The sequence below is a fragment of the Spodoptera frugiperda genome, chromosome 27 (genome assembly GCF_023101765.2).
Source record: "Spodoptera frugiperda isolate SF20-4 chromosome 27, AGI-APGP_CSIRO_Sfru_2.0, whole genome shotgun sequence".
Classification (NCBI taxonomy): domain Eukaryota; kingdom Metazoa; phylum Arthropoda; class Insecta; order Lepidoptera; family Noctuidae; genus Spodoptera; species Spodoptera frugiperda.
Window position 1 is genome coordinate 8,482,759 of NC_064238.1, and position 13,615 is coordinate 8,496,373.

General features: G+C 35.1%; 2 protein-coding genes across 8 annotated transcripts; one reads left to right on the top strand and one right to left on the bottom strand.

Annotated features, from left to right (window-relative positions):
* Positions 1-33: 33 nt before the first annotated feature.
* On the bottom strand, positions 34-10,907 carry LOC118263639 (probable phosphorylase b kinase regulatory subunit alpha). 7 transcript variants are annotated; one of them, XM_050705382.1, is made up of 19 exons: positions 10,450-10,895; positions 9,120-10,105; positions 8,826-9,039; positions 8,540-8,649; positions 8,246-8,393; positions 6,712-6,876; positions 6,402-6,569; positions 6,004-6,136; positions 5,780-5,859; positions 5,514-5,699; positions 5,061-5,317; positions 4,579-4,617; positions 3,882-4,010; positions 3,394-3,532; positions 3,130-3,174; positions 2,459-2,563; positions 1,957-2,072; positions 1,516-1,773; positions 34-1,346 (listed from the first exon to the last, which is right to left on the bottom strand). In XM_050705382.1, exons 1-19 carry the CDS (start codon positions 10,706-10,708, stop codon positions 1,131-1,133), a joined length of 3,753 nt encoding a protein of 1,250 aa, XP_050561339.1. In that variant the 5' UTR covers positions 10,709-10,895; the 3' UTR covers positions 34-1,130. The 7 variants fall into 7 exon arrangements, with proteins under 7 accessions (XP_050561339.1, XP_050561338.1, XP_050561340.1 ...); XM_050705381.1 differs by lacking the exon at positions 8,246-8,393 and adding an exon at positions 7,557-7,704 and having other exon boundaries at positions 10,450-10,894; XM_050705383.1 differs by lacking the exons at positions 4,579-4,617; positions 8,246-8,393 and adding an exon at positions 7,557-7,704 and having other exon boundaries at positions 10,450-10,907.
* A 121-nt stretch (positions 10,908-11,028) lies between these two features.
* Positions 11,029-12,786, top strand: LOC118263643 (uncharacterized). Its single transcript, XM_035575749.2, has one exon. The coding sequence runs from the start codon at positions 11,135-11,137 to the stop codon at positions 11,900-11,902; it is 768 nt and encodes a 255-aa protein (XP_035431642.2). The 5' UTR covers positions 11,029-11,134; the 3' UTR covers positions 11,903-12,786.
* The last annotated feature ends 829 nt before the right edge of the window (positions 12,787-13,615 follow it).

Consider the following 13,615-nt stretch of genomic DNA (forward strand, 5'->3'; position numbering starts at 1 on the left):
AGGGGTTCACTTGTGTGTAAGATAAAACTCAAGTTGAAATAATTTTGTTTTAATATCAGAAAATAAATCAATATTTCATTATGACTACAATAATACCTCTTAATATCTGTAGTTAATGTTATGATACAATACTAAAAAACCCAAAAATATGTTCACAAAAGCTTTAAAACTTTGTGACTATAGTTGATAACATGATAATATAATAAAGAAAGTAGTATTTTAATGATTTAACATGTATAAAAAGCATAAAAAGATGTTTGCTAAGAAATACTATTTGAGATTGCAATTTAATATTGTTATAGTACAATGGCACAATGCCACACAACCTATGATGCCTTTAAATAGAGACAGACACGAAGTAACATCTACAATGTCAACATTGGAACTACTAGAGAACATGTTTGCGTAATTACATAATACACTGCTGTCATTTCAAGGTCACACTCTCTGAGGAAGACATAAGTACATACATATATATAATGTGTAGGTGAATAAACGTTTTATTTTCTGTAACAAGTATTGGAGATGAATTATATTCGCTCCAAGTTATAATATTCCTAGTTCTAGACAAGATAAGCTAGTCAACTAAGATGATAAGAAGGTCGATTGTCATTTTGCGCCTTATATTTAGATATTGGCACTTAAAAACGCTGTCTTTGTTCAAAACTGTTGATCAGCCAAAGAATTTTATTCGAATTTAACTTGTATTGCGGGTTATATTGCAAAACTTTTTATTTGTAATAGATTTTTATACTATAATAACAACAAAGCTAATGGGTCGCCGGATGGTGAACTGTTGCCGTAGTCAAAGTTTCTACCTAAGACAGAAATGGGGCATTATACACTCTTTTGGGTGTTTTACTATTCAGAATATTTATAATTAGGATGTCTCCTCAGCCAAAAATAAATTGTTACAATTTCTAACACACAAGCATTTAACATTTAGGTGCTTGATGTTGGTATTCTTCTAAAATGATTTTTAGGAGAATGACAGTAAAATCACATAGCGCAATCTTGTACCAAATGGTCGTTTTAGACATTTAGAAAATGTTATTAGCTGGAAACATCCCTATTATCTCTATTTAGCTTTTCTAAGTAGGATGTATATGGCAAGTAAAGCAGTAGTAACATTAAGTGATGGTGCACTCGATGGGCGAGTCGAGCGGCATGGTGTCGGCCAGCAGCGCGGCGACGGCCCGCGCCAGGTACGTCATGGTGCCGTAGGAGCCCGACGGCGCGCTGTCGTACAGGTGCTGGCACACGCCGGCCGCGCCGCCGCACACCAGGGACCCGCCACGAGCCTCCTCCTTCGCACAACACAGAGTCGCGTCGCCGTTGCATCGCATCTGTTAATAAAGCGACTCTTAGAATTAAATGCGTGGACAGATAAAAGCAATAATGGGTTCATGTTGTAAAAGTAAGATGATATTTTATAGTCAGGTAAGTACTAATTATTAAAACTAAAAATCATAGTAAAATATAAGGACCTTTCATATGGTACAAGCACATTCTTACCTGATCATCTAAGAATATTTGGTTGGCTCTATGAACCAGACTCTCGACCTCAATGGTTCCTCCGAGATGCGCTACGGCTTTATACTCCACGACCAATGTCAACACCATGAGAGCTTCCACAACTAACTGCCTGTACTCCGGCTGTGGGATCGAGTTCAGTACTGTTTCTACTGCAAGCGCGAATTTCAACTCTCCAGACGTCATCTCTTGGGTCAAATTCGGTTGCAAGATCTTTCCTTGAATGATTAGGCCTTGACACTGAAATAATTAAAAACAGTATAGTTATTGACAGAACTGTTACATAAGACTAACTTTTGGGAAATAAATAGCAAGATGCTACTATATAGATCTCAAAATATTTGAACTATAAGAAGGGTTAACAGAAAAATGTAAACAATATAGCTACAATCTGAACAATATTATCAATACTATAAAACTTACCCTTTCCAAGACACCCCACACGCGAGGGTAGAAGTCACGTGGTACACGATTCAATGCTCCATCAAGCCTTCGTCGACGCAACCATTGGCCCTGGCGATCTGGCTCAGTTATAGGTGCTATAAAAGAAAGAAGAAATAAAAGTCAAAAAGTATTTTATAACTTCGCTTTTCACTAGAATATACTTCTGTGTCGCGAGTACATTTTACATAACACTACTCTAGTACGAGTTTGCTTTACGTTTAAAGTAATCGAAACGAGAGCGCGTTCGACGCTCTGCTTGGTCGTCTCGAATAAACCAACCAATCAGAGCGCTGAACGCACTCTATTTTCGATAAACGTAACGCTAACTCGTACTTCATAGAGGTGAATAACAGGGGACCGGGATATTTCCTAAATATTAGAACACGATTGTAATAGCATCTAACAGCCAGTCGCACGACCCGACCACTCCACCACCCGTTCACTCAAAATTAAATAATATCTAAAAACAAACATAACTTACCTTCTTCAATCCCGCCCTGTAGAGATTGTCCTTCTAGAACAATCTGTGACTTCTTGCCATATCTATGGGATTTGTTGCTCACTATAGAGAAGTTACCGCGACCAACTGTAAGTAAACAAACTTGTTTTAATACACATTATTTTACTTAAGAAGTGTTCGTTAAAATAAAACGAATAAAACAGTTAATTGGGACACAAACAAGGAATTTGATTAACATAATAATCATAAATTAATATGATATATTAAAGTTAAAAATAAATGATTTAGATATACAAAAATGTAATTAAAAAGTTCAATGTTAGGGCATCGGTATTTACTATTTACAAAAACAATGAGGACAACTATCATATTAAACAGGGGTTACTGATTTTATGAATAGGTACGAATAGATCGATAGGTTCTTATTCAGTTTAGGTACGAAAATATTAAGAACTCTCAAGAATGCACAAAAAAAATCTGTTTTCATACAAATTCTAACTGCTAACATTACAGATTTGCAGTTGTATACTGTTTACTTCAGTGTAATTAGAATACATGGGAATTACGACACGTATAGGACGAAAATAGCCACACTTTGGGTACAAAATCGTGTGCAAGTTTGGACAGACAAAGGTTACAACAGGGTGCGTTCAGACATACACATAAGCAATACTCGGTTGTCATACACTCGCCTTTACTTTTACTGATTTTTCCCTTTATTACAAATAGTGAGTTTGCTGCAAAAAGGAAACATTTGTTCAGAGATCTGACAGTGGCTACCCAAATATATGATAAATATGTATAGAGATATAAAATACAAGGTACGTAAAGTAATTGATGTATAAATTAAGCAAAAGTAGCCTTTATTTCAAAGAGAAGCTATGTGATTATAAGAAAAGCAAATTAATGTAGTTCTAAATAATATCCTCACTTTAATAAGTACTATTAATATTTACCGCTATTTATGGCAAACTCCTTGCCGCTGAGTATGTGATGTAACAAATTCTTCATCTCAAAAGGTGATAAGTTCAGCAAATGTTCAGACGCCTCCTCGCCGTCGCATGACAACGTTCGCGACAACTCTGTGGCCATAACCTGTGCAAAAATTATAGACCATCAATTTATCTCTACCAAAGTACTAAACATTATAAAAAGTTAAGTAAAGTGTCACAAGACAGTTTCCTTGTAAGGAAACTAGTGACGATAGCACTTATAATACACTTAGGTACTACCTATTAGGTCTTTATTTAATAGATTTTAAACTTTATTACAATTCAATGAAGTTAAAAATATAAGTTTGACAGCTTGATTTTCTGTTGCAGCTTTACCTGTACATTGAAACCAATTTATATAGCATTGACGTAACTACTAATGTATTTAATTCCAAAACGACTGGAAAATTACTTATAAAAGAAAAAGTATCGATGAGGAAGATAGGAGTTACCTGTATGATAAGTCCGACACGGAGTCGTAACATCTCCAGGAAGAGCTGTGGCTCAGTGCGGATGAACATGGCGAGGTAGACCAGCAGCTCCTGAGTCAACATGGCTGTACTCTCGTCGTCGCCATACGCCTGTACACACCATTACCATTAAACTTATTATGCTTAAAAGATGATCTCTCAATACATGTATCGAAGCATGCATGCACGCCTTTGTCTTTACTGGGGTATGCAGAAACTAAAGAGCACTATACTACCACATAGGTATTTCTTTAGATTCCATCATATTTATATATCACCAGTCCGGTCATTAATAACGCTTCATACATTACAAGTTTAATTTTATAGTGAAGTGTAATTATAATATAATCCCAAACTTTAATGATATAGTGAAATGTAATTATAATAGTCCAAGTGAGATACTGAAATATAAATCAATGCGTCTAATGTCATTTGTAGTACAAAGTCTCGAGTTTTGATTCTGGAGTGAAATTACCATACTATTATTTTTCGCAGACATATAATTAACACTTAAGCAGTTTCGATTAAAAAAATAATCCAAAGAACATATTCTCAGTAGAACAATGTTTAAGTAAAATAATTTGTAGAACGTAATAATAAAAAGCAATGAGCGTACAGTTACGATGATAACACAGGTAGGTATGAACGTTAGTCATTGTTATATAACTGTGTTTGTTACCTTCTTCTGTTCATTCCCTTGATTTTCATGACGAAATGACTGCATGCAACAAATATTAAAGCTAACATTATTATGACGGTTCAAGTTACATTAATATTCTAGTCGTTCGCGTATTACATCTTTTATATAAGGCCACTATTGATTTTTAGCCGTTTCGTGTGCACTGATTGGTATAAAATATTGTTAAATTCTTCGCAATTTTCAATGATACTGATGTTTAGTTCATAAGTATTATCATTAGCTCAGCCTTTTTCGTGACAAAAACCGCATATTTCAATATATAATTACTAGTTCTTATTGTTTTTGCGCATATTAGATGGCGCCACTAGCGAGTTTGAGCTCCGAACTCAATTTTTTCACCCAACAACACATGCGGATGCAGTGAATACAAGCTTGTTGCCATGCAACGTCCACAGTCCACAGCTTTAAAATGGGATAAATTATAATACATGAACAAGTACCCATAACATTAAATGCCTTACCTGATGTATAAGCTGCCTCAATTCGTTCTCTGGCAACGGAGCTGTGATAGTATGTTCATTGTTGGGAGGCATGCCCACAGTAATCTGTTTTTGTCGAACCAACAAGTCCGTTACAGCCTTTGCGAGGTCCTCAACTCTCTTGCCGAGCATACCAGCAGTGTGACGAACAAGTCCCCAGAGCTTTTGGGTACAAGCCTTTTCGTAAAGAACCTTTAGAAGGTCTTTCACGGTCACCATTTTTCCGTTTTCTTGCATGCCTGTAAATAAAAAAATAAAAAAATTGTTTAATACCTATGTTATACTTTACTCCAGAATTTTCCGTTTAGTACGTAAGTCATAAAAAATTGTGTCTAAAGGGAACTTCAATAACAGCTATAACATACTATCAATTTGAGTGCACATTGATTGAGTTTTGTTTTGTTCATTATTGTTAGTATCATAATTTTATTATACCTGTACTAAAGTCCAGTCCATGAGTATCGACGAGATACTGCAGTATGTCTCCCTGCTCGTCCAGGCTCTCAGTCTCCCGCAACATGGCGATGAGCTCGTCCGTCTCTTGTTCAGCGTATACAGAGTTCTGGGACTCTGAGGTGGTGCGGTTGCGAACTACGTTCGTAATATTCTTGTTTACTACCGCTGAAATAATAATACGTTTCTTAGGAAGTATGTACAAAAACTTAACAGTGACTTTCATTGCTTAGAAACTTTTTGGTTACCTTCAGGTGGTGACGGAGACTTTTCTTTTGTCACTTCAATGGTAGGAGTGGAAACGGCTAAAGACGTCGTCGATGTTCCCCTAAAAGTACAAACAATAGAAAAAAAAAACATTAAACACTTCGACATCTTTACTTTTTCGTTGCGCATTGCGTAAGCAAATTAGCGCAAGTTGCGCAAAAACAGATAAGTTGTAATATAAGTTAGCTCTGTTCAAAACACTTACTTAGTAAAAGCTCGGCGTTTAGCATCCTCAGGCGATGGACTGCGTCCATAAGTAGCAGGGTCCACATCAAGCCACGACGGTTTACGCTCCAAAGAACGACCCACTGACTCTCCTTCCATACCTAACGTTTCAGCTATAATCAAATAAGTTATTATTAAAGCGATATTTGTTGAAAAACATTCCCTCATACTCCGTTTCTGTACAATGGCAAACGTAAGATGTTATTGTCGAAAATAGGTAAACAATACAAATTATTAGTACAAGCAAAAATAAACTTTGCACACATTGGAATAAGATCAATGATTGCTTTAGGTGTAGAATATCCTATGCCTAAAGCTATTTCCTTTATTCAATTTTAAACCCTATACTAAAGAAATAATGTTGAAAATGGTACGTACAGTCTACATTGATGGATCTAGTCTTCTTGATGGCTCCACGAACAGACATGCGGCGGCGCATTGCGCGTGCATTTCGAGCTCCTGCTGGCCGTGGCAGGAAGTTGATCTTGTTGCTGAACGACTTCAATAAGTGCTCTTCTAAATAGCTTTGAACTTCTGGGTTTAATTCTGAAATTATAAAGAAAAATGTTACAACTTATTTTACTGTCTTTTATGCAATAAGGGAAATTACACACAAAATATAGATGTTTTAGTAAAAGTCCAATAATTTTAAACTAGTATAAAAAAGAAAAATAAAGTTTATACTTACTATCAGGATATCCATCCTCTTGACTGCCAAGGAAACTCAAATTTGTAATAGCGGATGTGCTCAAAAACTCTCCGAGATTACCAAGAGTTACTCGTGTACCATTGATGTAACCAGATTTAAGTTTTTTCATGGTCGTTATCATCGCCATTGGGATCTTACCCTGATCTGTAAACGGATAACAAAACTGACAATCTATAAGAATAAAACCTCTGTAAATCGAACTTCAAGAGCCCTAAAAAATAAAAAAATAAAGTGAAGGAATCGGTTACATTTCTCAAAGTTCGATTTAAAGAGGTTCTCCGTTCTATTGTAAAAGTAATCACACCATCATAGCGTTGAAAGCATGAACATGATGAGTTAATAATGTGGAAAATTTTGGAAATAGTTAAACAGGAGGAAATTACAACCAAAACCATACCATTCCAAGTGCATCATACATAAACCAACCATAAGACCCAGTCACCCAGCCACCAGAATAAAGCAATAAAAGTGTGGGTAGTTTTATGAGGAAAGCATTCACGCAAAAACAGATCTTATTGTACAGTTTTAGGTACTAATCTAAATTGCATTTTTAATAGTAAGTTTATAATGGCGGATGGCTAATTTCATTAATATTTTTGTATATTATAGCGTCAAATGGTACGCGGTTTAAAGGAAATAAGCACACTTTAAGCTCATAAGAAAGGTTTCTCTTCCATAATAAATATTGCAATTGAATAAATTAAAATAGTCGCTCAGGTATTAATAAGCACTTTTACTTGCATTAGTTTATACACGACAAACACCTTTATACGCAAAAAAGAAAGAAAAATCGTAGAGAGGAATAATTATTATTTATCTTTTACCTAACAAATACTGCGTAGCGAGTAACGTGATCGTCGGTCGGCCAAGCATTTGCTTCCAGCTCATGCCAAGGAACGCGACGTTAGCCGTGAACGTGCTGGCGAGCAGCGCCGGGTCGCGCGACATGTAGTACTCTTCGTAGTCGAAGTTCTATGACACACCACACCCATGCAGGGGTTATTAAATTGTAGGGGACATGAGTATAGCCAGGGGCCAGGGATTGAACATGTAAAACTACGCTAGTGGAATGCAAAAAATATAAGGATAATATATTATTAAAACATGGTCCTAGCTACACTCATGGTGAAAACCTTTTTAGTTATTGTTCTACTTTTCTATAATACAGAGTCTAGATGATGCAGGTAAAGGGAGCAAAAGGGGCACTTTGGACTGTCTGACAATTTTAGCACTATGTGTCATGTAAATCTTGGAAAATTTACCGACGGCACAGCGTGACAAAAATAATGATATAACTAAGGAGAACTAAAGATCACCTTAGTATAATTTTAGTTACATTTTCTAGCATTACACTACATATTCCTAAACTATGTGAGTCCTTTTCAAACAAATTAACATTCAGTTACATTCTTTGTGGTACATGTTATTTGTGAATTACCAATTCTAAAAATTGGATGGGATGGGCAAAACCAGCAAGCAATTTTTTAAATATAATAAAGAAATAAAATAATACCCAGGTGCATTTTATTCAGAGTCAAGACAACAAGTGGCCGACCAAGGAGGTTTTGCCAAGAGGACTTCAAGAAATTAATTTCTGCTTTGAGGGTGTCAACCATAAGATCGTAGTCAGAGGCGATGTAGAAACGTGTCATGTCAGAAAACTAGTAAATTAAAGAAACAAAATTTTGAATTATGCATTTTTCAAAAAAGCAGCAAAATAAACTACATAAAACACAATAACACAAATATAATCAGTAAAATTATGCAATTGCTCTGCAAAAAATAAACAAATGAGGTTGTATCATACCTGTGGTGTAAACGCGAATATGCGGTCATTCAAAGAGTACAGCTTGCTTGTACTTAAAATACCTACATCACGGGATTTTCTGCCAGATAAACCTAATTTCTTGTTACGACCTGCAGGTGCCAAGTAATTATTTTTATTTGTTACATTTAAAATATGACAGAAAATACTGTATGATATTTGGTTTTGAGAATTTCAAGCTTTTGCTTACCAAGAGCAACACAATTATTTAATTATCCAAATTATAGCTAGTTTCTATTATTCTCAAAGATATACAATGGTTGCTTACCTAAATATGTGTACAAATGGCTTAAAACTCTTGCTGGTTGCACTTCAATGGGAGCCACATCACTGATAGTTTGTACATGCAGGTCATACTCTAGCAACTTATCTCTGATTTCATTATTTTCAGCAAGTATCACAATCTGGACAACCACATCTGGCTTTTTCTCTGAACATAACCTTCTATTAAGAGGATCTAATTCCCCAACAGCTAGGAAACCCTGCAAGTGATCAAAGTTGAGTATAAATCAAATAGAAGAGGAAATAAAAACCACAGTTTACATAATCACATAGGATTTACCTCTTGTAATAACTTTCCTAGAATGTATAATGACTGGGCCCATATGAAGGGGCACCTGCCCAAGGGTATGCGCTCCTGGCTCCCTGGGTTCTGTTGTTCCAGATCAGCCTTGTCAGGTGGTACTGAATACAGTTCAGGAACCAACTTGATTCCATCATCTTTCCTCAGCATAATCTTTTCCAACAACTGTGTGTACTCTGCGACATTGTTTTTATCACCTTTGAAACAATAATCCAGTATCAGGTAGCAGAAGAACAATGGCCATTCACATTCTATATTTTCAAACATCCTCAGTTCCCAAGGCTCATAATACAGCCTATTGGGATCCTCCCTTGGTGTTTTGTGTCCATCCCTGAGGAATCGCTTGCATCCAAATTTCCCTTGGAGCTTAGCAACAATGGTGTCTCTTGTTATTGCAATCAACTGAGGGTCATCTACAGCAAAAGCTGGATAGCTTATAATAGATAGTAAACCTGAATCTAACTCTTTACTGTTAGATTCTCTTGGCAGCATGGACTGTAGTACAGCTTGACATTTTTGGGCTTCATCAGCCAGCACATGAATAACACTAGAAGGACCACCGCGAGCACCAAACAAGTCCAACTCATTCATAGCTTCAAGAGCTGCTTTTGCCATGCCAATGGAGCTTGCATTTAACTCTGGCAGACCATGGTTAGTCTTGTCACCTCTTTCCCAAATTCCATAATCAGGAGTACAATATGCTGATTCAATGTAAAACACTAAATTCTGGATGAATGAAACTTCATCTAAAGAGAAAACTATTTGCAGACCAGATGCAGTCATCTGTGCAAGAATTAGAAGGTAGAGGGAGATTGCATCAATCTGGAGGTGTCCCCACTCTGTGTCCTTGACCACGATGCGGCCAGTGGTAGAAGAATACTTGGCATGGAGAGAATCCAAGGGATGCTGAGTACTCTTGAATTTCTCTACTTTATCTTTTTGTTGCATCATAGCCATGAGGAGACCTGAAAATACCAAAATTTTAGTCTATATACAGTGTAAATTACTTGATTGCATTATATATTGAAAAGATTTAAAACAAGAAAAATGTGTATGAAAAAATAATTAAGTGGGTATGGAGTCAGTAAATAAGACTTCTTAGAAAGCTGAACCCCAGTAATTAATATCACAAATTTAGGTAAGTTCACAGTTCAGTGCATGTTGCATTCATATTATAAAGTTACAGTTAGGTAGAAGTTGTGAGGTAGACTAATTGAGTATTCTTAGATAATAATTGTGTTCATACAATGTTATGATCTCATACCTATTAGAATCAGAATTTATGTAAAGAGTAACTGGTAATAATTACCTCTCATAAGCTTGACGCAACTTTGTTCTAATTCATATGTTTTGGCACGGTCTTCATCTTGATCAGCAATTTTCTTAAACGCCATAGATAATCCCCATACTGCTAAAATACAGTAAAGGTTGTCCCTAATCCAAGCATGGTCATTGTGAGGGCTTGCGGGAAATAATCCTGTCACAGGCTGCTGGTGATCTAAAATTAGCTTGTGCACAACCCGCTGGTAATAATCCAAACGCACCCCTGAATTACTTCGAGTCCTCATTTTGGTAGCAATTCACACAAGCTACAAAACACTTAAAAACTTCATTTTCAATAACTTGGCTTATAATTAAACACTGTCGCGTGGTGCTTTTCAATGATTACCACTATTTATTTATCATTTTACCAAAAAATATTGTGTCATTTGAAAGTCGCAGTTGTCAAACACAATTTTGACAACATTTTTTTTATATGGTTTGACATTTACTAGATGATAACACAACATGATTTTTTTTCGTATTTAGACAAATAGTCGATTACTAACAGCGAGATGCAGATAGTTTCTTTTTGATATTTTCTCTACTCCCTACAATTTTTCACACGTCACAACTGACAATGTCAAAAACAATTTGATTCCTAATGTTTTTGTGACTTGTATGAGTTTACTTACAAGATTTTTTAGTTTTCGATAGTTTTGGTTTTGTACAAAATGATATTTTACCTTCTGTTGTGTCATATTTTGTTAATTCCAATAGTTAACAGCAGCAACACAACAGTTGCTAAACCGGAGCCAACTAATAAAACTGTAACTGAATCTCAAAAGGTGAATCAACCCAATGCAACGAAAGAAACTTTGCTAACAGAAGGCGGAGCTGTATTATCCGGGGTCGGGGCATCTATTCTGGCCTTACCTAAAGAAAAAATTACAAACTTAGACAATGAGTTGGGTAAAACTAAAGTTAAACCAGTTAAAGCAAGGAAGGGGGTGGTTTACGTAGAAGAGGATAGTGAGAAACAGAAAAAAACATCAAATAGCAATGAAATCCCTGTTACCGCTCCAAAAATATTAGATAAGACTGCTGATGTCAAGAATGTAACAGTAACAACAAATCATTCAATTGAATCCAAGGTTAATACTTCTCAGTTGAATAATGTTGTGAAAGGTGTGAATAAAACTGAAACTCCTAAGAAACCATTACTGTTATCTTATGACTCTCTAGCGAACATGACTGTCAAGTCATCTCCAGGTACACTGGTAACTCCAAATCAAATCCAATCTCCTAATAAAGATATAAAAATCTATACTAAGAGTGCCAATAGCCATCCTGGGATGATAATGCCTATTGTAATAACCATTTTGTTAGTCCCAATGTTTGCAGTACTTGGTTACATGGCTTTGCGAAGGGGTCAAGAGGCTTGGAAAAACAGGCATTATAAAAGGATGGACTTCTTGCTTGATGGCATGTATAATGATTAGTATCTATTCTAAAATCAATTAAATACTAATTTCCTACTAATTTTCCTACTTAATGATATTGCAAAGAGATATTTATTGTAAGAGAGATATTATATCTGGTATTGTGTGATAAAAGTGAAAGGCCAGTGGTTTTTTACTGTTTTTATAGAGAACAACTTTTCTTGAAGTTGTTTAATAATTATATTATTAAATGTTCTATGAAATTGGCAGCAATTCAAATTGTTAAATATTGTTCTGTTAACTAAATCATATTGTTATAGATGTATTGCATAGCATAGCTTATTTACATTTGGCTGATAGGGTGGCAGAGAAAAGAGTATTTTATATACAATTGAAGACTCGATGTTGAGATGACAATAATTAAAAAAATGGTGCTCGAAATGTGCCTTACATTATATTAATATTAGAAATCAAATATGAACAATTCTATGTAGTAGCGAGAAAATTTCTTAAGTGAAAAATGTCTTCCTTTTAATGTAAGTTATTTATTAGATTGTTATTGTGATAATTTATAATTATTTAATACATACCTTTGTTGATATCAAATGGTTTGTGCTAACAAGTTTTCATTATAGTTACCAAATAATGTATTATTAAGATTATGCAGTCTCAAATGATTTCACATTATGCATAAATAGTAATATTTTTTATATTCAATATTTTAATTTCATCTGTGGATTCACGATTTTTGCATTTTCTTTTTATTGGTTATTTTTTCTTGTTTATGTAATGAGGTTTAAATTATATGTCCCAGCACATTAGCAATAATTATGTTAATTAATAACTTTCATAGCATTTTAATGTAATTTAGTTATAATGCATTATGGAGTAATATATTTTTTCTAAAAAGTTTTTCATTAATAAAATTCAAACACCAATGCTAAGTTATTGTTTTGATTTCTCTACAATGCTTAACCCGCCATTGGTGACCTATATGTCTGTGAGACCGGGTAATTTAAAAACTAAGAATAATTTTTAAACTGTTTATCGAATTAGGTTGCGATTTCGAGTAGCTGCCTTACTACACGCCCTCTACCATTAGTCCACCCCGCAACAGTAATGCGGGCGTTTTATTTTTATGTCCTTTCTATGCCATTTTATCCCTTTTATTTTCTATTTGTATATTTATGTCATTTTGTGTCCTTCTAATGTCAATGTCCTATTTTATATCGTTTCTAATTCAAAATATGTATCTAAAAAATCTAATAATAATAAAAAAATAATACATAAACCACAAAATCACGGTGTAGGGGACCAGGGTCACTGACTATGTAAGACAAATACACGTCACCAGTGGCGGGTAATACCCACTACCCACTCTTTAATCCCCTATTATCCAAGCCCAATACCAGTTTTACAGCTCGTTATCGAATAGTATGAGAGCTACTCTAAAAATCGAACCTGAGACTGCTTTACATGTAAGGTTTTTATGGGATAGGCAGACCAATGACCAGATGATAAGCAGTCAGCGTTCTTAGATGACCCTTCCTCCCAGCAACACTAGAGAAGTTAGCTGTTAGATGAACCTTTCAAATCACCCTACTGTTAGCATTGTGCTCTATTAGGAAATGTTTGAACTGGTGGTTTTGTCACCCTTTCTTATTTTAGGTACAATTATAGCGGGAGTTTTCGTACTCCCGGTAGCATACTCATTCTGGTATAATTTGGTTTAATCTGATTTATTTTTAATCTAGATATAATTTTGACTATTTA

Bases quoted from the DNA above. Each gene is read 5' to 3' on its own strand.
- LOC118263643 (XM_035575749.2), top strand. From the start codon at position 11,135: ATGATATTTTACCTTCTGTTGTGTCATATTTTGTTAATTCCAATAGTT.
- LOC118263639 (XM_050705382.1), bottom strand. From the start codon at position 10,708: ATGAGGACTCGAAGTAATTCAGGGGTGCGTTTGGATTATTACCAGCGG. The intron at 5,860-6,003 runs GTAAGTGTTTTG...TTGTACTTTTAG, and splicing joins AAACGCCGAGCTTTTACTAA to GGGAACATCGACGACGTCTT. The intron at 2,564-3,129 runs GCGAGTGTATGA...GTTTACTTACAG, and splicing joins AAAAATCAGTAAAAGTAAAG to TTGGTCGCGGTAACTTCTCT.